At 42.3% G+C, this 23,417-nt stretch overlaps 1 protein-coding gene across 2 annotated transcripts in view; it reads left to right on the top strand.

The window, feature by feature from the left end:
* The window catches only part of STK39 (serine/threonine kinase 39), a 183,364-nt gene that overhangs the window by 50,580 nt on the left and 109,367 nt on the right, over positions 1 to 23,417 (top strand). For both annotated transcript variants that reach the window (XM_060257268.1, XM_060257267.1), the window contains exons 3-8: positions 4,989 to 5,097; positions 6,722 to 6,863; positions 7,399 to 7,454; positions 16,582 to 16,691; positions 16,792 to 16,893; positions 21,532 to 21,665. In XM_060257268.1, the coding sequence (XP_060113251.1) occupies positions 4,989 to 5,097; positions 6,722 to 6,863; positions 7,399 to 7,454; positions 16,582 to 16,691; positions 16,792 to 16,893; positions 21,532 to 21,665 (653 nt within the window). The remainder of the gene's footprint in view (positions 1 to 4,988; positions 5,098 to 6,721; positions 6,864 to 7,398; positions 7,455 to 16,581; positions 16,692 to 16,791; positions 16,894 to 21,531; positions 21,666 to 23,417) is intronic.

Genomic DNA, 23,417 nt, shown 5'->3' with positions numbered 1-23,417 from the left:
GATGATAGCATATTGTGGGGCCATGCGGGTGCCCATGGCTGTACCATTGACCTGTAGGAAAAGTTCATTGCCAGAACTGAAGTAGTTATGGGTGAGAACAAAATGGCACAGTTTGGTGGCAAAGTCAGCTGTGTTTTTGAGATATTATATTACTTACAGCTTGTAATCCATCTTGATGTGGGATGTTGGTATATAAAGATTCCACATCCATGGTGGCTAAGATAGTGTTCTCTGGAGGGAAGGTGGCTGGAGGGTTTGCTGGTACAGGAACCAGCCAGCTAGGGGAAGCAGTGGAATTTTTGCTCCAGCATCCATTTTTGAGTCCTAGGAATGTGACCTTGAAGGAGCTGAAATAATGGCAGAGGGTGGAGGTTTGGGACTGGCACAGGACGTGCCTCACATTCATGCTTTTCTTAGGAGTTCCCTGTTGCTTGAGAGCAGCATTTTGGGAATATTCCAGGATGCAGCAGGACAGAAGAGGTGATGCCTTCATCAGTGGAAACTGCTGCAGGGCCCAAGCCCACTGTGCTTTCCATCATAAAGAAAAGATGAAAGATTTTACTGTAGGAATGCCACTACAGGATAACAAAGGCACAACATGGTTCAGTCCCACAAGAATGAGTCCTATGCTCCTTCTTCCCTTTGCGTGGCAAGAGTCAATTAAGGAATGTAGTTTGCCACTACATCTGAACGGGCAAATTCCATGTCAAGATTGTAGACCAGTTTTAAATCTTGGCTTAGGATTCCTGTTTTCTGTGGGAGAAGCAAATAATAAATGATCAGTTCAGGTGTAATGGCCAAGTACAATTTGTGGAAATAGTTCATTGACTTCTGGGGGCACAGAGAAGGGAGTAGTTGAACACAAGGCTCCATTCACACAGGACTTTGCCCACATAGGTACTTAATGCCCATTTCAGTATGTCTCAAATGTTTTGAAGTAAGAACTGCTTGTAAACTTACTATACTCTTCACTGCCCTTTTTTCAAAGGGCCCTTTTCACCTCCCCAACACAAAGCACAAGAACTTCACATAATCTGATCTGCCAAACAAGTTTATACTTTATCGTTTCAGTTTTAGTATGTATTAACAATTTAGATTGGAGTCCAGTAGCTAAAACCATAGAGACCAACAAAATTTTTTGGTAGAAGCAGGGCTTTTTTTGTAGCAGGAACTCCTTTGCATATTAGGCCACATCCCCCTGATGTAGCCAATCCTCCTGAAGCTTACAGTAGGCCAGGTGTACAAACAGGTGTGTGTGGCCTAATATGCAAAGGAGCTCCTGCTACAAAAAAAAGCCCTGGATATAAGCTTTCAAGAGTAAAATCATCAGACACCAAAGCTTTGATTCTTGAAAGCTTATGCCCAGAAAATCTTGACGGGCTGTAAGGTGCTAACAGTTCCAAATACAGTTTCCTCTGAAGCTAGTAGAACAGGCTATATGTCAGGAATAGCCAAACTTTGATTAAGAGCCGCATAGAATAAATGTCAGATGTTTGAGAGCTGAAAGACATGAACAAATACTACACATTTTAAAATTAATTTTCTTAATACTGAACTCTGTGGTGCACCCAGCTGGACTTGGTGGTGCAGCTTCCCTCCCCTGCGTACTCGCTTTCTCCCTTGGCTCTTGCGCTCCTTTCCCCCACTCTTAAGTGACCTCTGTGGTGGAGGAGAAGGGCTTGTAAGCCTGCCTATTTCTCCCTCCTTCCCCACTTCACACAGGTAGAAATAGTTGCCTACCTATGGGTCAGTGCTCAGAGGCTGACTTAGGTCTTGAACTCGTGATTCGAAGCATGCTTACTCGAGAGTAAGCCTGCATTAAGTCTACATAGGGAGGGATGGTGGCTCAGTGGTAGAGCATCTGCTTGGTAAGCAGAAGGTCCCAGGTTCAATCCCTGGCATCTCCAAAAAGGGTCCAGGCAAGTAGGTGTTAAAATCCTCATCTTGAGACCCTGGAGAGCCGCTGCCAGTCTGAGAAGACAATACTGACTTTGATGGACCGAGGGTCTGATTCAGTATAAGGCAGCTTCATATCTTCATATGTTCATATCCTTGACCTCTGGGAACCTCACAGTATGTATGAAAGAGCCACATACAGCTCCTGAGCTGCTGTTTGGCCACCCCTGCTATATGTCTTGACTGTACTTTATGCAGAGGCAAATCTTACTTGGCCATGTAGCTTCCCAAAGGTTACCCTCCCTGTTCCTCCTCTCTCTCCCCCCCGCCACAATTCTGTTAAAGGTGAATTAATAACCCATGTTTGGGGTCCCAACTACTGGCCTGTTGTACTGCTGTCTTTAGGCCTGCAATGAAATTGATTGATGAAAACATTCTCGTTTCTAAGGAGGAATTCCCTCTTGTGTCATGCAGTCATTTCTTAGGTTTATTTTTAACTCAAGTGCCTCACGCAAATGGCTGGTGTACCATCTTAGACTGAAGGCAGACCTAACATTAAAAAGTCAGTCCTTTTGCCCACACAATGAGCCCAGCTTCCTTCCGGTTTTGCCATCTGAATTATAAAAGTAGAAACTATCTAATGAAATTCTGGTTCAACCGTCAGTCTTGTCTCCTAACCGTTGAGACTCAATTATGTTTTGTATTGCTCTTTCCCCCTTGTTTTAACAGCAAAACCTTAAAAAACCCATTTTTGTTATGTACAAATTACTTATGCACATATGAAGCTGCCTTATACTGAATCAGACCTTTGGTCCATCAAAGTCAGTCTTGTCTTCTCAGACTGGCAGCGGCTCTCCAGGGTCTCAAGCTGAGGCTTTTCACACCTATTTGCCTGGACCCTTTTTTGGAGATGCCAGGGATTGAACCTGGGACCTTCTGCTTCCCAAGCAGATGCTCTACCACTGAGCCACCGTCCCATCCCCAAAAGTATATAAGTAATTTGTACTAAGAAACTTAGATCTGTTCAACTACTTTATAGATGAAAAATTATTATTAGTTACAATTTATTAGACAATATTGATGATTTGAAATGATTGCTTCTCTCTGATTCTTATGCTTTTGTCGACCAAAATATGACAGTGTATGTATAAATGAATCATTGTGGTATTTCTATCTTATCTTGCCTTTCTCAATGTTTGTATCATTTATATAAAATAAAAACTATACTATCCGGGAAAAAAAACATTTTTGAGTGAGAGGAATCTGAACCCGAGAGGTGTGTGGGGGTGGGTGGGAGAGGTATCAACACTGTACAGGCAGCCTGTATTTGTAAATGTGAGAAGAGCTTATTTTTCAGAGCTTTACTCAGGAGATGAAAACGTGTCTCTGAATGTAAAACTATACATTCCAAGTAAAAGCCACGTGCAAACTGGCTCCACTGCTTGGTAAATATTTTGGCTGCCTTCTTCTCTAGAGGCATTCTCCCTTCCATCTCTTTCACAGAGGATATTATTTTTACAAGTGAGGGGGTGTGAGCTTCAAATGGGCCTTTAGATGTGCAAGGGGAAGGGGCGGGGGTGGGGAGAATCCAGTTCTGGGGTGTAAGCAGAAATCCAGATGTATTAAAATGGAGATTCTGTGTGTTGAGTCATTGTCTTTAGGGGTACCTTGAATCTTCACACCTAGAACAAAACTGGAATTTGTTTTTGTATCTTAATTTCATCCTAATTTATTATAGTCTATCTTGAGTACAAATTTATTTTTTGAGCCACACTGACACATAATTTATAGAATGCATTGCTAAAAAAGTTAAAGGTAGTCCCCTGTGCAAGCACCAGTCGTTTTCGACTCTGGGGTGACGTTGGTTTCACAACGTTTTCACGGCGGACTTTTTATGGGGTGGTTTGCCGTTGCCTTCCCCAGTCATCTACACTTTCCCCCCCAGCAAGCTGGGTACTCATTTTACTGACCTCGGAAGGATTGGAAGGCTGAGTCAACCTGAGCCGGATACCTGAACCAGCTTCCCCTGGGATCGAACTCAGGTCGTGAGCAGACCTGTACTGCAGCTTTACCACTCTGCAGCACGGGGCTGCTTAGAATGCGCATTGCTAGTCCTGCAGAAATTGCTTCAGAACAAAAAGCTTGTGTCTCTTAAAGGAAGCATAAAAGGATCGTGCTTTTCTTAGAATCCTTCACATGAGTTTGGAAAAAGAAATCCCTGTGTTGATGTGTTCAAGTATCTTTCTTTTTAAAAACAGAATATTTTAAATGTATAGCCCATCCAAAATCTTTCATCAAATGATGCAGTCATGAATCAGTCTGTATGTCTTCATTTATTTTTCCTCATTTATAATTTTGAGAGAGGTCTTATTCTTCAAGCTGGAGAAGCTTTTGGTTTCCAGTGTCCGGTCACCTTCTCAGAACCATAGATTGCATCTTGCCAAAGCTTTCTACAGAGGCAAGGATTTCCATCTACAGAAGCATACTTCCCTGCCTCCCACTCTGCCGCAGTCCAAAATGCCTCCAAAAATGTTGCTCCTGATGGATGAGGGACCCCTAGGACAGCTGGGGAGGGGAAGTCTGCCATGGAAGGGGGGAGGGGGGTTGATGAAAATCACTTCCCACTTCGTGTGTGCAAAAATCTTTAATGAGATACAATCCGTTCTTTTTTTAAAACAGAGGTGTGTAACAGTGTCCTGCTTAGCTGAGTCAATGTAAGCTAGCTCACAGTTTTTAAGCCTCCGACTCATATATTTTTGTCTTAGTTCAGGAAAAATGGCCCCAGAGCAAACTACGTAATTTATGCAGTAGCTCACAACTTTAATGCTAGTAGCTCACAAAGTAGAATTTTTGCTCACAAGACTCCACTGCTTAGAGGGAGTATTGGTCTGTATGTACATAAAGGTATGTATTATGCAAATTAGAAGTACTAGTTTTAAAGCTATATCCATTGTAGACTTGGGGAGGGTAGGCATGATATCCAAACATACAACTTCCCTTAGGTTGAATCATTGACTGTCTTTGATAGACTGTTGTTGTTCCCTTGTTGTTCCCGTGCCAGAATACCTATGTCGTATTTGCATTCCTTATAGAAAGAAATTCAAGCCATGAGTCAATGCAGCCATCCCAACATAGTCACGTATTATACATCTTTTGTGGTCAAGGATGAGCTTTGGTTGGTCATGAAGCTGTTAAGTGGAGGTAAGTTTTTTCTCACTTTGTGATATGATGCAGCCCTATCTCTATATTATCTTACCTAATCAATATGCCATCTTAGGGTGTCCCTCAAGTATCTCCTAATGAAGTATTGGGTTTCCTCTGTCTCTCTTCTGTCTGTCATTTTCTTCAAGGTTGCTGTTATGCTGGTGTAGCACATTATCTGAATCTGCAGTAATACTGCCAACTCACACTGTGTGGTGTTTATTTCCAGTGCTTGAAGCTGTTTTGAAATTAGAAAGATACTGCTTATTTCTGAAGTTAAATTGAAGGGTGGATTTTTTACAAAAGCACTGGTAGTTGCTAAAACACATTCTTCCCTCAGTTTGCTTTTTTTGGTGGGTGGTGGGCGGGGTGTTAAATTTGTTGGGAAAATCTTCTTGCTTCAGATTGCCCTAAAATCACCTTAACTCTGAATCAATTGTGTGCCAATCATCCCCCATCTCTGGGGCTTTGAGCCAATCCAAGTGATTGTTGACCAGTCAGAGCCCCTGGAACTCCATTGGACAGGAGGGGGTGAGGCAGCCTTTGCTTAAGAAAAAGCTTAGGTAGGCTTTTATTTGGCTTTTAGTTAGGACCTGGGGTCAGCATAGAGAGGAAAGTTTTGTTTCAGTGAGACAAATAAGCAGTCACCCCAGAGTTGGAAATGACTGGTGCTTGCACAGGGGACTACCTTTACCTTTTTTAAAGGGCCCATTATTCCTAACTTTTGCATATGGATTCTGTGGACAGGAGCTCTGTGTATAAAAAGAGCATCCTTGAACCTGCTGAGGTAACCTGAGAAAAAGGGAGAATCGTATCTCCCTTCAGGGCTTGTTTTCTTTACCTAAGGCTCAACTACAACGTAGTTACTTTCACTGGGGGAAAGTTTGTTACCTTTGGGGTTGAAATCAAGAGCCAGTTTTACTTTATATGTTGAAACCAGCTATATCTACCCTATAAAATAAACCTTTGTTGTTCATCTCCATCTATGTCTTGTCTGTCTAGCCAAGTCTAGCAGATACCCATATGAAATCTTTTAGAAAAACATAGCTTACACACTACCAGTCCTCTACTACTACTACTTTGCCTCCTCCTCTATTTTTTATATGTGCTTGTGAGTGTGTGCACATGGAAATCATGGCAACCCCCCCCCCCTTTTTTTTTATTTGATTGTGCGTGGTTGGGGATTTAAAGAATCTGTAAGACTGGTCAGAGTGGGGGACTGAAAATTCTTCACTCCAGTGGGTAGTTGCCTCAAAGTCTCTCCCTCCCCATAGCCACTACAAGCTTTGTGGTATTGTAACATAGCCAAATCAGGCAGTGTAGTGTTGCAACATCCCTTATGCATGGTCCTGAATTCTCTGGCTGCTGTTTGTGCACTGTGTGTTTTCTTCCTCGGAAGCGAGCCAGCCATTTGGGTAACCAAGGTTTTTTCAGAAATCAATGAGTCTTTCATGCCGAAGATGTCTTTGGGAGAAGTTTGGGTACAATCTGGATTTTTGCAGATCTCTGCAAACATGTGCATAGATTGAGCACAAGAAAAGCTCCTTATTTCTGAGTTGGGCCCAACATTTTGCAAGATGATTCTGAAGGAGAGTCTTCTGTAACCTTGAATCTTAAATTCTAGGATCAATGCTGGATATAATAAAGTACATCGTCAACAGAGGAGAACACAAGAATGGTGTCCTTGAAGAATCAATAATAGCAACAATTCTTAAAGAGGTTTTGGAAGGCTTAGATTATCTACACAGGAATGGACAAATTCATAGGTAGGAACATGTGGAAAGAGCCACCACCCAATTTCTTTTACACTTTAGCTCTTTTTTTCCTGATAGTTCCCCCAAATTTAATGGGTTTTTTGTTGATGGGTGGGGCAGTGCTAAGAAGGATTGAAGTTTCTTCTCCAGGTGGTCACTTAGGTTTCTTACGTTCTCTCAAAATGGAGAATGTCATGGGCCTGCTTCAGCTTTTGACTTGCTCTGATTGGCTGGATGCAGCATGAAGAGAGCTGGCATTCCACATGGGATTTGATGTGACTGAGGGCTCAGGTCTGCAGTCTTAGAGAGACAATCTCTTGTCTAAATGATCAGCTTTTTTAGAGTGGAAGAATGCCAATTCTGCACCCCCCCGGTTTCTTTTTAAAGTGATAATTTATCCTTTTAATGAGACAATTGTGTAATCTGCATGTGTGGAGTGGCGTTTAATTTATCCCATAGCATGTTTCTCAGTAAAGAAAATTCCATTGAGCGGGATGGTATCTTTGCTACTTAAATTTACATGTTTTCCATTTGTTCATTTTTGCAGGGATTTAAAAGCCGGTAATATTCTTTTGGGTGAAGATGGTTCAGTACAAATAGCAGGTAATAAAAATTAAAAACAATTAGAGCTTTGAACATTTTGTCCGTGGGGTGTGGGAGAGAATCTGAAGTATGTTGAAATCCAGTTGAATTTTAACATTTGAAAAGGCTGCTTAAAAAAAAGCAAGACTGTTCATTGATCATGCATTCAAAGTACTCAGAAGAACATTTCTGAAATATGTGTCACTTAACTTTGCATGGCGTAGACTTTGAGCTGGATCCCACCATGTGATAGCAGAAGAGCTGCCGCAAGTTCAAGCACTGATTTTTTTTCATTTCCCTTCAGTACTGCTGTGATAAACAATCAAAAGGCTATTTGATCCTGTCATTAGAGTCTGATTTTGAGGTATTATAAGGCTTGATGGGAGAAGTTCATAATGGGTTGGAGGTGCTGAAGTATACCTTGCAGTGTTTTTTGTGCAAGCAGAAATGCAAAACAGGACAAGGTTCAGTTGACTCAGCACGAGGGGTGGTTTCAGTGCTTTTACTTGTTCAAGAGCTGTTGCGCAAGCAGAACTGATCTGTGGCATCCAACCCTTTGTGTTGTAGTGGCTAAAAATATGAGCTCACAAGTCCTCCATTCAATTTCACTTGTCCTGAACTCACTAAGTAGACTTAAGACAAACTGTTCTCTAACCCTCTTTTGCAATGTGGGGATAACAGCATTCTCCTTTTTTAGTTTTTTGTTGTTTTGTAACTTACGAAAGTGGCTTCATTGTCAAAAGTTTCTATAAAGTTAACTTTGCATAGCTGCTAGTACATCTCATGACTTAATTCTGTTCAAAAATAAGAAAGCTATGTATACTTGCAAATAAAACCAAGTTCTGTGCCAGGGAACAAGAATGTCACAACTTTTAAAAATGACGCATATGGCCAAAAATGTGCTTTAGTTCAATGATTTTTCCGTGATGGTTGTTGAAAAGTTCAGCAAGTCACTATAACCTATGCTCTACAGTGAAATTCTGCATTCTGTCTCTGATCTGAGCATAAGTCATGTGTTGCCTCACTATTACTTTTTATAGTGTAAACTTCTTGAAACATGTATGCACAGCTTTTTTTGTAGCAGGAACTCCTTTGCATATTAGGCCGCACCCCCCTGATGTAGCCAATCCTCCTGGAGCTTATAGAAGGCCCTGTACTAAGAGGCCTGTAAGCTCTTGTAGGATTGGCTGCATCAGGGGTGTGTGGCCTAATATGCAAAGGAGTTCCTGCTACAAAAAAGCCCTGTTTATAATCATTAAGATTCACCCAAAAGGCTTAGTCCACACATAAATCAGACTTAGCTACAAAAAAGCCCTGCATGTATGTATTTGTTAAAGAAAATGAAAGCATTTTTGTAGCACTGAAAGAGGACCAGTTTTTGCCTGTGTGTAGTAACGTCGAACTCCTGTGACAACAAGCAACTTTGGTGGATCTGCATAAAGGGTAGTGTGTTCTCTCTTATTGCAGATTTGACTGAATTAAAATACCAGATGACTATGGTTTAAAATAAATGTAAAACAAAGCCTTGCTAGTATTTGAGGTACCTTTCTACACTTCCCACAGTAAACACAATTTTTAAAATTCTTTGAGTCCATGGATTTGCTATTGCAGAAAGTGTAGAAACTTTCAGAATTCTGGGGGTTAGATCTCAAGCTGTTTGGCAGAACAACAGCATTTGTGTTGATGGAGGAAGGATGGGTGATTTTTGCCAATTCCCCTCTTCTACTGCAGACTCCTCACTCCCCCCCCCCCCCCATTTCTAAAGATCCATTATTCCATGAGATCAGAATTTGGCAGGTGCAGTCCCATTGGGCTGCAGCTGAAGGCGTGGAATGCAGGGAAGTCCCATTCTGACATCTTGTCTCTATGGTGTTGCTTTGGATCCAATCAGGGCTTTCTTTGTAGTAGGAACTCCTTTGCATATTAGGCCACACCCCCTGATGTAGCCAATCCTCCTGGAGCTTACAGTAGGCCCTGTACTAAGAGCCCTGTAAACTCTTGGAGGATTGTTTAGTTTAGTTTATTTGATTTATATCCCGTCCTTCCCACCGAAGCAGGCTCAGGGCGGCTAGCAGGAGTGTGTGGCCTAATATGCAAAGAAGTTCCTGCTACAAAAAAAGCCCTGGATCCAACCCCGTCCAGTGAAATAAATTGTTAGGAACTTGAAGCTTGAATAGAAGTTTAACACTGAGCTACATTGAATCTGTGGAGCTACAGAGTCTTAATTGCTCAGTTGTAGTTCTGATAATGGAAAATGTGTTCGTGACCAGGGTAGAAATGGTGTGTGTGTGTTTCTCCTATTAAGTCCTAATTTTTAATGCTTATGTTTCCTTTTTTGTTGTTGCAAAAAAAAAAAATTAAAAAAAATTGTTAGGAATAAACGAGAGGCTTGCTCTAGCAAAGTTGAAAGTAACTTTAAAAGAAAAAAAAAACTCCTGATAGCATTTGTTTGGAGAATCCATGAGCTTGGTTATGGTTAAAGCAGAGCAGTTTCATTGGTAGAATCTGGAAAGAAGCAGAAACTGATAAAGATTCTCTGCACCCAGTGAAAGTGAGTTGTGTTCTTTTTGATCAAGGGCTCACAAAGAATCTCTTGATGAAACTGCTTTTTATCTTCTAGGGGGTTGTGTTTTTCTTTTATCGTATGCTTGGAATTCATGCACTCTCCAGTTTCAGTTCTGCTTGAAGGCTGCTTCTTGATACAAAATCCTTTGGCTACATCTAGGCTGGCCAGCTAAAAACAAGGCATGCCCGTGTCTATGAACGTAGTATATCCTTGGGAATCCATATTTTTAGAAGTGTACTCTTTGAATGGCAGGCAGCAGGTTTATGTACACTGTGTAGACAGAGATTGTAAAGCACACACACACCCACAACCCTGTTCCCCATAGTGGCTAATATTACATGGTGTAGTGTTAATAGTTTCTTGCCCAGGGCTCCACAAATTGGTAGCGTGCAAAAAAGGTACGGTTGCCATGACCAGTTTGAGGCAGGAGTGGGTCTTGCTTCTGGCACTGCAGTGAGTTGTTTCATCAGACACCTCCAAAGTACTATGTGGTTGCCGAAACAATCCTTGGTCCATCTTTTCCGTACATGGAGCCAGAAGCAAGCATGGTATGGCCGTGGCTGAGCAGCAGAGCACCTGCTTTGCCTTCAGGAGGTTGCCACAAGTTCAATCTCTGGCATCTCCCACTAAGAGGATTTGGTGGTAGGTGACATGAAAGACTTCAGGGAGAGCTCCTGCCAGTCAGAGTAGACAATACCAACGTTTATGGAGAAATGGGCTGACTCAGCAGAAAGGAGCTTCAAGTGCTGTTTCTAAACAGTCTTTGAAATTTGCTTGCAAGCGATATTTCATGGGTACATTTCTTAAGGTTTACGGGTACATTTCTTCAAAGTTCAGGTGGGGGCTTGCATATTTGCTCCCTTACGTGACTTGCATAAAAACCCTTCGGCATAGGGAAATCTTGCATATCTGGAGAGTCTTTCTGTTTTAGCCTTTCTCCCAGGTGAGCTGGTGTGCAGATGTGATAGGTACTCCATTTTAGTCCTAAATAGGTTGTTGTCAAGGAGGCTGACCCTCAGTGCCAGATTATTATTAACTTTTTAAAATTAATTTTTGAAGTTAACAAGTAAATATCAATATTAATATGTGTATACAATTAATTAATCTTATTAAAAGCAAGTTATAAACTAGCACAAATTCTTAAATGCATATAATAAATATCGAGGAAGGATATTAAGTTACATAAATGTAACTAGACGTGCTTACCATACTCTATTCAAGAAGAGAGGTCAAGATGAGTATCCAGATGCAATCAATCCAAAAAAATACTTATATTATTAAAAAAAATTATGTCATATATAATAATTCCTAACTGCCTAAATATATTCTATACCTACTAGGCAGGTTATTTAAAAAAATTACTCTTAGGTAATTACCACCCTTTGGAAGCCCCTAGGCAGTCAAAATCTTGGGGGGGCCCCCTGCAAATTATCTCCGAGTCGGAGCACCCACCCCACCGCCCATGGCTCCCGCTGCAGCCTTCAGGCACCTTCTCAACAGCCCCTTTGACAAAGCCATGGGGGAGAGGCAGAGAGAGGCAAACTTGGCGACACCAGGAGAAGCTACACCAGGCAGGTTGGGCAAAGAGCAGCTCAGTTGCTGGCTGCATGTGCAGGCTCCAAGCATTGCAAGCAGGGGGGAAAATGGGGAAAAGTCAACCCGGGGCCTCTAAAGGGGCCCATAGTCCAGTGCCTACTTGGCCTAATTGTTAATCCGGTCCTGCTGACCTTGCCTTGGTGTGATAACATAGCCAAACTCTGGCCCTAGTAACACACACAGAAATGAAGCAAAAACGCTTTTATGCCGATCTCGCCCTCTTCCCTCCCTCACACACAGCATTTTCCCTTTGCTGCTAGTCCTATCCTTTTAAAAATGATATATTTTGATGGTGGCCCAGCCCAGGGAATTGAGGGAAGAGACAAAATCACCTTCATGTAATCTGCTTCTGAAATGGCTCACAAGAGGCTTTTGTAATTTTAAAATAAATGAAACGTTTTATTTAACTTCCAGGAGAAAATGTTATTTGGAATCAAGTGCAGGGTGTATGAGGTGAACAGATTATGGTAATTGAGGTAATTTTGTAATCACACTAAATTCAAGATAATTTGTTGCCAACAAGTAGGTGTTTCTGTTTTTTCACGTCTTTGAAACTTTGAGGAGAGAGGTTTTCTTTTCATTGTCCACTTAAACACTCAAGTATAAGTTCTTGAGTTTCACTGATACTTCAGGTTTTGAAGGCAGACACACACAACCAAGTTCCCAAAATCCTTCTCTGTGCACAGACCATGAGAACAGAGATCACTCCTCTCTTAAGAGCGATCTCTGTTTTTACTGGGAAAGGATTACTTCTCTAGACTAGAAGCTCTGTCTCTCTTTTGCTTGAATGGGGATCTTCAATGATAACTCCTCCCACTCCTCTTGCCTCCTTCCCAGTCCTTGATCAGCGCTGAACTGTCTCTTCTTCAACTGTCAGTTCCCAACTGTCATGCTTTAACTGATACTCTCCTCAGAACTCTGTTTGAACAGCCTGTCACTCAGAGGTTCTCAGACTTTGCTAGAGTATTAACCCTTGACAGTCCATCACAGGTTTCTTGAAGAAATTCAAGAAAAGTTATCAAAAGCAAGGAATATAGTTCACTAGAGTCATAATGTACATTAGATAATAACGACTAATTGATTGCACTACTTATATACTTTAACAGCAGCGTTACTGGTTGTGACAACTGATGCATGATGTTCCAGAGCTTACATAGAGCACAACCAGAATGTGGGTAGAGAAAAGGGGATAAGAAGAGAATTCTCTCTCCCGCCCCCCATGCTATGGTCTGTAGTACAGATAATGCCAGCTATTACCTCCTGACTTTCCCAACCAATCACAGTGTTGTCTCCATGGAGTTTTCTGGGGTGAAAGCAAGTCCCCCTTCCCTCATATCAGATACAGCTGAACTGCAAACTAATAAACAAGCTCTCAAGATGACCTTGGCAAGTAACTGTCAGTCTCTGGGGGAGTTAGCTGATACCTGCAAGCACTCAGAGTACCAGAGAATGAGAGTTTTAGCTGAAATTTTCCTCTAAAATGACTTCTCTTTTGACTGTTGTCTTACGTGGCTCTTCAGGACATGTCATTTAGAAAATGTGTGTGCATTGTCCTTTTAATATTACATGTCCTTAAAATTCTGGTGAGAACTGTACCTTCAAGAAATCTCAGAGCACTTGGGTTTCCCACTAGATCCCCTGTCTGCTCTTCTGGCTTAGTAGCCAGAATGAAAAACTGTAGGCCAGGGAAGGCTGGAAACTGTTATAAAGGCGTGGTTGTAAGATGGAAGAGTTCCTTCAGAAAAGGCCCACCAGTAGACTTGAGTGAAACAATCTTGGTTCAATACTTTGTTTTGGTCTGTTTTAATAACTTAAAATCATGACTGTGTCACTGGAGCCAGTGGTATACTTATCTGTTGATAGCTAATTTTTTTTTTGCTTTGATGAGGATTTCCTCCCCTGTAGTTTGATACAATTCTTCTAGCATAGCGGTCCCCAACCTTTTTGGCACCAGGGACCGGTTCTGTGGAAGGCAGTTTTTCCACGGACTAGGGAGGGGCGGGTGAAAATGGTTTCAAGATGATACAACTGTGCACTTTATTTTTATTAGTTTGGTGTGGTGGTTAAGTGTGCAGGCTCTTATCTGGGAGAACTGGGTTTGCTTTCCCACTCCTCCACTTGCACCTGCTGGAATGGCCTTGGGTCAGCCATAGCTCTCGCAGAGTTGTCCTTGAAAGGGCAGCTTCTGGGAGAGCTCTCTCAGCCCCACCTACCTCATGGTGTCTGTTATGGGGGGGGGAGGTAAAGAAGATTGTGAGCCACTCAGACTCTGAAATTCGGAGTAGAGGGCAGGATATAAATCCAATGTCGTCGTCTTATTATTATTATTACTACGTTGTAATATATAATGAAATAATTATACAACTCATGGACCAGTTGCTAAGAGGCCACGGCCCAGGGGTTGGGGACCCCTATTCTAGCAGGAAAGAGAAAGTGAGATGAAGTATGCATACTTTTTTTGTTACCTTAAAAAAAAAAAGCATGTGAATTTATCTACCGTGCTCTATTCATTAAAAAGTAATTGCTTCTGAATACTATTTAAGAATTACTGGCTCAGAACAGCTCTTGGGGGAGAATGAATGGCTTGTTGAGATGGACAGCTTTATTACTTCCTTGTCGTAAGCTTTAACAGCAAAGTGTGTATTGACATGCACAGCTCTCAATAGAGAGTTGTGAAATGTTATGAAATTTCAAAACCCGCAGAAATTGTCAAGGGTTTTATTTGCTGAACTGTAAATTTGTGCATGTGTGTATAAGGCTGGGAGGAGGAGTTCTTTTGTACTTTCTCCTTCCCAGTGCAGTCTGAAATGCTGCTGGGGGGGAAGGGGGTATTGGGGGGGGCTCAGGAAATTCTTGGGGGGGGGGGTGGGAAGACTAGAGAAGGCAGGGTTTGTGGGGAGGAGGAATCTTAGCAGAGCACAATGCTGTTTCTTCAGGGAAAGTGATCTCTGTCTCTGGAGATCAGTTGTAATATCAGGAGATCTCCAGGCCCCACCTGCAAGTTGGCAACTCTGCATCCAGCCCATAGCTTTTACGAGAAAGGCTCATAAAAGAAGTGCTACAGGACAAATGATCCCTCTGGAATCCTCTCAAGAAGTTTTTTTAAGAGTACAAAACATGTATAGCATCCTGGGTTTTTCCCCCCTTCAAAATATGTGTAACACCCATTGTTTCATTTATGGATTTTACTTTAAGTGAAAGCAAATTCCAGTCTCCCTCCATTTGTCATATCTGGAAATACACAACTTGATTCTGTACATACATATTTTGTTCATGGGTTTCTGTTGGAGAACAAAATATCTTGAAGTGGCCCTTACTCTTCTGTTTTTAACAGTGCAGGGGGGAAAGTGAGTCTGCAAATCGCTGCCCCTCAAACATGAAAACACTAATCATGCCATCAGATCCCCGGTAGGAAAGTAAACAATCATGCCTGTAGATTTGGTACTGATTTTACACATGCATGTACATAAATATCTGCAGAGCTTTTTTTGCAGTAGGAACTCCTTTGCATATTAGGCCACACCCCCTGATGTAGCCAGTCCTCCAAGAGCTTACAGGGCTCTTCTTACAGGGCCTACTGTAAGCTCAAGGAGGATTGGCTACATCAGGGGGTGCAGCCTAGTATGCAAAGAAGTTCCTGCTACAAAAGAAGCCCTAAATATCTGGGTAAATCAGGAGATGCATGTGTGAACTGGCTCCATTGCAAAGGCTTTGTCTGAAGTATGCGGAGTTGATCTGAAAGCTCCTTTCTGTGATTAATCTCAGACAGTTTCCACACATGTACATCATTACTTGTGATTAACATGCATCTGTGAATCTGTGCTTGGTTTGCCTTTGACACACAAGTAAATATCAGCTTCCAAAAATACCAGTAAGGTTTTTTTACACAGTTACAGTAGTGGAATATGAATTAATCTGTGGTGAAATTTGCATGCTTCCTCGCAATTGACACTTCATTGGCACTGTCATACAGAAGGGGACCCGAAAGGGCCTTCTGCTGCTGCCACCATTCTGGTAAGGCCCAGAGCACCCAGCCCACCCCTATTTCTTCCTTTTTAGCAAAACGTGAGGACCCAGGCAGTGTAACAATAACAGTTTATTTACAGTGCTCAAACAATAAGTCGGTAATAAAAACTTTTGGTGCAACAGTGAAATGTATAAACAGTAAAAGTAGGTGCAAAACAAGAATGCTCCCTTCCCTAATACCAAAAACTCCTCACCCCTCGGGCAAGGGATCTCTCCTGCTGCTTTCTCTCCTGCAGCCTTTTCCAGAGAGAACAAACCTCCTTTGCAGCCATGACTATTTAAGTTTTCCTTCCATGTCCCACCCCTCTTGGGCTAGTTTCCCTCCAAAACTTCTTCACCCAATCAGAGGGACAGCAGGGATCCTGGGAGATGTAGACCCCTGTATCTACTCTTAGGCAGGCTTCTCCATGCCCTCTAAACCGCGCTAGGCCTCAGATCATGACAGACACACACCGTTCTCCCCCCCCCCCCAGTATTTTAATTACTTTCACCATAACCTTTGTACTACAGGTAGTTGTCTCTTACAAACTTAAAGTAACTCAAAGCAGAATAACTGAAAAAATTGCTCCTTTTTTGCTCAAACTTTCTTGGATACATATATTTTAAAAGCGTTCTTTAAGTTCCCTATGAAGTGCATAGAAATGCCAACTTGTGATGCCAGATGAAAAGAAAAAAAGGCCTCTTGTTCAGCGTCTTTGAGTATATTTGTGTTTTTAATAGACGAGAGCAAATATTGCTTTCTCTTAAAAGCATGATTCATGAGGAGGAGCAGCTTATGACTTGTAAGTCTTCTATAAACTGCAGTGTTACACCTACTGAATGTTACATTCGCAGCTTTACTTAAATAGAAATGTCATATTTTTATGTAGTGTCTGAGTTAAAATTATCGTAGTTACCTCAGTACACTGATTGAGTGCTAAAAATGGTTTCTGTTCCTCTTGTATTTCCTCTGGTTCTTAGATTTTGGTGTTAGTGCATTTTTAGCCACAGGAGGAGACGTTACCCGTAACAAAGTAAGGAAGACATTTGTCGGTACACCATGTTGGATGGCACCTGAAGTCATGGAACAGGTACACGGAGAGTCGATTTATGTTTCTTGTATTTTCCATTGAGTTAAAACACATCAGTGCTAATTTAACTTTCTTTCCCCCTCTCTTTTCTGTGAGATAGGTTAGAGGCTATGACTTCAAGGCTGATATTTGGAGCTTTGGAATAACAGCCATTGAACTGGCGACAGGAGCTGCACCTTACCACAAATATCCTCCAATGAAAGTAATTATACTTAGAACATAAGCCTATAATCTAATGTTACATTAAATGTCTTCTCTGTTTGTCTTCAAACAATATAGGACTGGCTTTCTAATTTTTTTTTTTAAACTGTTGAAATTTAGGATAAACTGCATGACAAGGGAGTGCTAGTGGAAAAACCATGAGAAAGATAAAGGTTTATGGATTTCTACCTAATTGGAGATCTTCCCCCCCCCCACCCCCAAAAAAGTTGAAGAACATGAGCTTCATTTTGGAAAGTAGATTGCAAAAATAAAGTACACTAGTCTTGCAACACATCTTGTCAAGTTCCCAAGTAAAACACTACCCTTCCAGGTTAAAAACACAGAATGTGAAGCTTGAGCTATGTATATCTGGATTGTACAGCTTTGCTAGTTTATTGTCTTCTGGGACATGTGTGACTGCCAAGCCTACTGGTGTGCCAACCTGGTGTGTATTTTGACTCTGGACCTAGTGGGAGTCTAAAAGCCTGGCACAGTTTTCAGAGAACGATGTCTCCAGAGTAGCCCATGTGTTCTTTGAATCTGTTTGCTCAGATTAAAAATGGCTTTTAGACTATACTTGCCAAGTAGCTTCCTACACTGTTGGTTTGATGAGGATGCTCTTATCACCCCCTTCCTCCCCTGATTTCCTTCTGGAGGCAACACTGGAGTTGTTGATTACACGGCAAGTGCTCTGTTCTTGTGTTTTCCCCCTCAGTCTATTGGGTGGACTGTTACTGCCCGGAAAGGTTAATACACTCTGTACAAGCATTTTGTACAGCCTTATCGCAGTGGAGAAAGCAGAGCACAAAAGAATCTTGCGCTCTGTTCTCTTCTCAAACAGGCACACATCTTGGTAGGAGCAGTGCTAGAAGGAATGGGGCTGGGCTCTCTTGTGCCTTATTTTAATGCTCTGGTACAGTTGGGGCTAAAAGGATGCAAATTGGCCATGGTCCAAGTTGCAATTGGAGGGACAAGGAAAGGAGCTGAAGTAGAGAAGCCCATGGATACCCTGAGCTCAGCGGCCTTTAAAAACCTGCAGCCAGTCATTTATAGAGTATCTTGTGTGGATGCACATGTACTTGTTTATTTACAGAATTTATATCCCACCTTTATGGCCAAACAGGGCCATCAAGGCAGCTAACTATTAAAAGCAAAATGTTTTTTTCAAAACCATAAAATCAGGTAAACCAAAAAGTAAAATATGTATTAAAAAACCCCCAGCAACTGAAACATAGGGCAGGAAATAGAGGTCATTGAGGCAAACCAGGCTTCATTTGCCAGTGAAAAGCAGTAATGGAAGGGGATAGAGGACTATCTGGAGAGAGAGTTCCAGAATTTTGGAAGTTACCAATTTCAGAGGTACACACTCTTATGTGGATCCTAGATTTCCATTTTGGTGTAGTGGTGTAGTAGTAGAGCCAGTTTGGTGTAGTGGTGAAGTGTGCGGACTCTTACCTGGGAGAACCGGGTTTGATTCCCCACTCCTCCACTTGCAGCTGCTGGAATGGCCTTGGGTCAGCCATAGCTCTGGCAGAGGTTGTCCTTGAAAGGGCAGCTTCTGTGAGAGCCCTCTCAGCCCCACCCACCTCACAGGGTGTCTGTTGTGGGGGGAGAAGATATAGGAGATTGTAAGCCGCTCTGAGTCTCTGATTCAGAGAGAAGGGCGGGGTATAAATCTGCAATTCTTCTTCTTCTTTGTTACCAAAAATGCAAGTCATACTTAGAAAATAGGTTTGGGAGTTTTTTTTGGAGGGCTTTTTTTTTTTTTAAACTTCGCACTGTTGAGTCATCTGAGCTTTTGAATTGTAAAAGAGTTAAAACCGAAAATGTTATTCTCAGTGTACAACTGAAGTGTTAATTGGAACACATTTTTAATCAATGTGAGGAGGATTTCTGTACAGAACTGAATGATCAAGTGGACTAACAACACGTTTTTTGCATTCTTTGTTATTACTTGAAAGGCAGATGATGACAGAGGTCTGTGAAGCATAAATTGAAAAATAGTTGGTAGTTATAAATTACAGTAATTTCAGAATATTAATTCCCTTACTGTAAAGAGGCTGTTGTATGTATATACTAGTGTATGGGTTCTCGCATGCGTGTGTACCTGCAAGTTATGGCAGTCTCTGATGACAGACCCCTACGGGGGGCCTGGACGATAGTCAGAGAGGTGACTGAATAAAGCCTGCCCCTGCCTTCCACCTCTAGCATTTCAAGAAGGTCTACCATCCAAGCAAAGTCTACCCTGCTTGCCAGATTAGACTTGCCAGAGTCTACCCTGTTTAGCTTCTGAGATGGAGCTTGCCTGGGCTATCCAGGTCAGGGCAAGGTGCTGTTAATATATAGAAAGTTCCATGTTTATGTACTGCAGTAAGTCTAATAATAATAATAATTTTTTATTTATACCCCGCCCTCCCCGCCAAGGCAGGCTCAGGGCGGCTAGAGACCTATAGATATCTATTTTATGAATTCTGTTGTTTATATTCTATTGGACCAATTCTTTAAAGAAAGGAGAAAATTGAAACAGGTGCTGCATTCTCCAATGTGTTTCGCAGGACAGTCACATGCATTCTTTGGATAACTAGGATTAAGCATGGTACACAGCTGAAATACAATAATTTGAGTTCTGAGACCACAGCTTTAAATAATCAGGTGCCTGACCTGTCATCCCCCCCCCACCCCCGAGATGTCTGTCTTTAATCTTCTAAATCTGGAAAGGAAAGGAAAGGTCCCCTGTGCAAACACTAGTCGTTTCGGACTCTGGGGTGACGTTGCTTTCACAACGTTTTCACGGCAGACTTTTTCACGGGGTGGTTTGCCATCGCCTTCCTCAGTCATCTACACTTTCCCCCCAGCAAGCTGGGTACTCATGTTACTGACCTCAGAAGGATCGAAGGCTGAGTCAGCCTTGAGCCGGCTACCTGAAAACCCAGCTACTGCTGGGGATCGAACTCAGGTTGTGAGCAGAGCTTAGGACTGCAGTACTGCAGCTTTAACACTCTGCGCCACGGGCATTAATATAGTCTGACTCCTATATTGATGTTTCATTTTTTTCAGAAGGGTTGCTCCTTCTTCCTCATTTTGTAGTAATAATGGCAGAATAAAAAATATTGCTGTAGAGGTGTTGAAGATTTATAGTAGATTTTATGATTATTATGTTGTTGTCGTTGTTATTTCTTCAATTTAATGAATAGCCCCATCCCAGCTGGTGCCAGGCTCTGGGCAATAACACAATAGATACATATAAAACTAATAAAAACAATTAAGCTAAAGACAGATTATAAACCCCAGTGGTGTCCTACTAATATTCTTCTGGTCTAGATGGCTGGACATTGAGGTGTCAGCTCGGCAACAATTGCTGTCTTTAGTCGAAAGCCTGGCGGAACATCTCTGCTTTTCAGGCCCTGCTGAATTATAGAAGGTCCCGCAGGGCCTTGGTGTCCTCTGACAGAGTTCCACCAGGTCAGGGGCAGGACCGAAAAAGTGCTGGCCCCTGTCAAGGACAGCCAGACCTCTTTAGGGCCAGGGACCCACCAGCAAGTTTCGACCATTAGAGTGTAATGCTCTTCTAGGGACATAGCAGAGGAGGCGGTCCCGTAGGGTGATAAATGTGTTATATTAACAGCGCTCTGCTAAGACAAGTAAACATGGCACTGACCTGGTGCTGGTCAGATTCACTCAGTGGCTTGTGAGACTGCATATTCCTAGGGCTTTTTTTGCAGCAGGAACTCCTTTGCACATTAGGCCACACATCCCTGATGTAGCTAATCGTCCAAGAGCTTACAGTAGGCCCTGTACTGGGAGCCTTGTAAGCTCTTGGAGGATTGGCTATATCAGAGGGGAGTGGTCTAATATGCAAAGGAGTTCATGCTACAAAAAAAAGAAGCCCTGCATATTCCCTTTGCCCCACCCTCTTCTTCCTTTTCTAGGGTGGCTTTTTTGCCCTCTGCTGGCATGTGTTAAGGCTGATGTCATCAGCTCAGGTTTTGAAGTCTGATTCAGAATGCTGTATAAGGAGAGCCAGTTTGGTGTAGTGGTTAAGTGTGCGGACTCTTATCTGGGAGAACCGGGTTTGATTCCCCCCTCCTTCACTTGCAGCTGCTGGAATGGCCTTGGGTCAGTCATAGCTCTGGCAGAGGTTGTCCTTGAAAGGGCAGCTGCTGGGAGAGCCCTCTGAGCCCCACCTACCTCACAGGGTGTTTGTTGTGGGGGAGGAAGGTAAAGGAGATTGTGAGCCGCTCTGAGACTCTTCGGAGTGGAGGGCGGGATATTAATCCAATATCTTCTTCTTCTTCTTCTATAACAGCAAACTGTGGTGAGCAGCAATTATGGTTGTCTGCAGTAGCCAAGGTCTGGCAAATAATGCATTTTTGGGGATGGTGCTTTATCCAGCAGTAAATTCTCCTGCGCAAAGGGAATGTCGTGATACACTAAGGTTCTCTGGCTCATTGTGGACTTCTGAAGTTATCCTTCATGCTCAAAAGATCCATATATCAGGTTCCTAACTTTGCACCCGCATTCTATATGTTCAAAATTGATAGTAATTGTTCATGATGTGTTTATTAAGGGGTGAATTAGTATTTGATTTATTTGACTAAAATTGTTTTTTTTTTATGTCTCTTGTTTGGTTTCTATGTAGGTGTTAATGCTGACATTGCAAAATGACCCTCCAACATTGGAAACGGGCGTGGAAGATAAAGAAATGACAAAGAAGTACGGCAAGTCCTTTAGGAAACTAATTTCATTATGTCTTCAAAAAGACCCTTCTAAAAGGTGTGTGCTTTTTAAAAGAGATTTTTATTAAGATGATTAGTTTTGAGGAAACATTAAACTAATTGGGAATGTTGGCCTAACTTGTGCATGTTTCTCTATCAGCACCTAACCACTCTGCAGAAGAAGGGTGGCATCATCTGTTGGCCTTTTTCTACTAGTTCAGATTTAATATTCAGTTGATGTTTTATGATAGGTTGAATCTAGAAATAAGGGAAGCTATTTCCATGGAGAGGAGCCCAGTGGTAAGCTGCAGTACAAGCTCTGCTCATGACCTGAGTTCAATCCCGTCGGGAGCTGGGTTCAGGTAGCCGGCTCAAAGTTGACTCAGCCTTCCATCCCTCCGGGGTCGGTAAAATGAGTACCCAGCTTGCTGGGGGGAAGTGTAGATGACTGGGGAAGGCAATGGCAAACCACCCTGTAAAAAACTGCCAAAAAACCATCATGATGGGTCAGTAAAGACACATTGCTTGCACAGGGGACTACCTTTACCTTTATTTCCATGGAAAATGTCTGCCCTGCCTCTCCCCTCATACTGCTGTCCCAGAAGTACCCCAAAATGTTGCTTCTGAGAGACGGGGCATGAGGAGGAGTCGGAAATCTGCAGCAGAGTGGTGAAGTTGGGAAGATCGGTGAAACTAATGAAGCAATCCACGAACCATTTCTTTTTCTGCAGTCGATATGAAGCAGTTGCCATCACAGCTGAGAGACCAGGATTTCATGCTGAAAATTGACAGTTGAAACATGAATGCATGCAATTAAATTAACCTTGTGAATCTCTTTGACTGCTTCTCTGCCCCTTCTGTGATTTGCTTCAAGATAATTATAAACAAATTCCTTTTTCATTAATGCTTAAGTCCCCAAGGCACACATGCTTTAAACAAAAGTCTACAGCGAAGCAGAATTTTTTATTTATTTTTTTAAAACCCTGTGTCCTTTAGTTTGAAATGTTTTGAGAACATGTTTTAGTAAAGCTGAATACTGATTATGAGCAGTCTACTGTTCTGTGATTGGATTAAACTAAAGCAGATGAGCAGTTATTTTCCAGGAAACACCATCACTGCTACAGGTCTTACAAGCCTTATGGTTCTTGCAGTTCTTAGGGAAGGGATGGTGGCTCAGTGGTAGAGCACCTGCTTGGTAAGCAGAAAGTCCCAGGTTCTCAATCCCCAGCATCTCCAAGTAAAAAGGGTCCAGGCAAATAGGCATGAAAAACCTCAGCTTGAGACCCTAGAGAGCTGCTGCCCATCTGAGTAGACAATACTGACTTTGATGGACTGAGGGTCTGATTCAGTGTAAGGCAGCTTCATATGTTCAAGCCTACTGCACGTGTTATAGTCTCAAGGGGGTGGACAGCTGTGTGTTAGGTCATTCTTGAAACCTGGATGCCTTTTTTCCTTTTGTTTGACCCTTTAAACATCCAGTGTGATCCCCTCTTATGTCAAGCCTAGCCACAAAATGGCCCCCATTCTCATTTTGCTTGCGTGGTGTGGTCACAGTCTCTGGGCTGCCTTTATCTGCTTAATATTGTTCTCCCTGAACATTGCAGTACTTCAGGTATGCAAACCCTGCTAGACCTTGGAGCTCCTCGCCTTAGTTGTTCAGAATACCTTTTGTACCTTCGGAAGGTGCCAGTGGTTGAGGGGTGTTGTGGCTTTTGGTAGTCACAAAACAGGGTGTATCTGAGATGAAACCTGGTTTTTCAAACAAAGCTGCTTTTCTGTGCTAAGAGAAATGGATTTAAGCAGATATTTC

Source organism: Heteronotia binoei, chromosome 16 (genome assembly GCF_032191835.1).
Source record: "Heteronotia binoei isolate CCM8104 ecotype False Entrance Well chromosome 16, APGP_CSIRO_Hbin_v1, whole genome shotgun sequence".
Lineage (NCBI taxonomy): Eukaryota > Metazoa > Chordata > Lepidosauria > Squamata > Gekkonidae > Heteronotia > Heteronotia binoei.
Note: the sequence above shows the minus strand (reverse complement) of the source record. Positions and strands in the feature narration are given on the sequence as shown.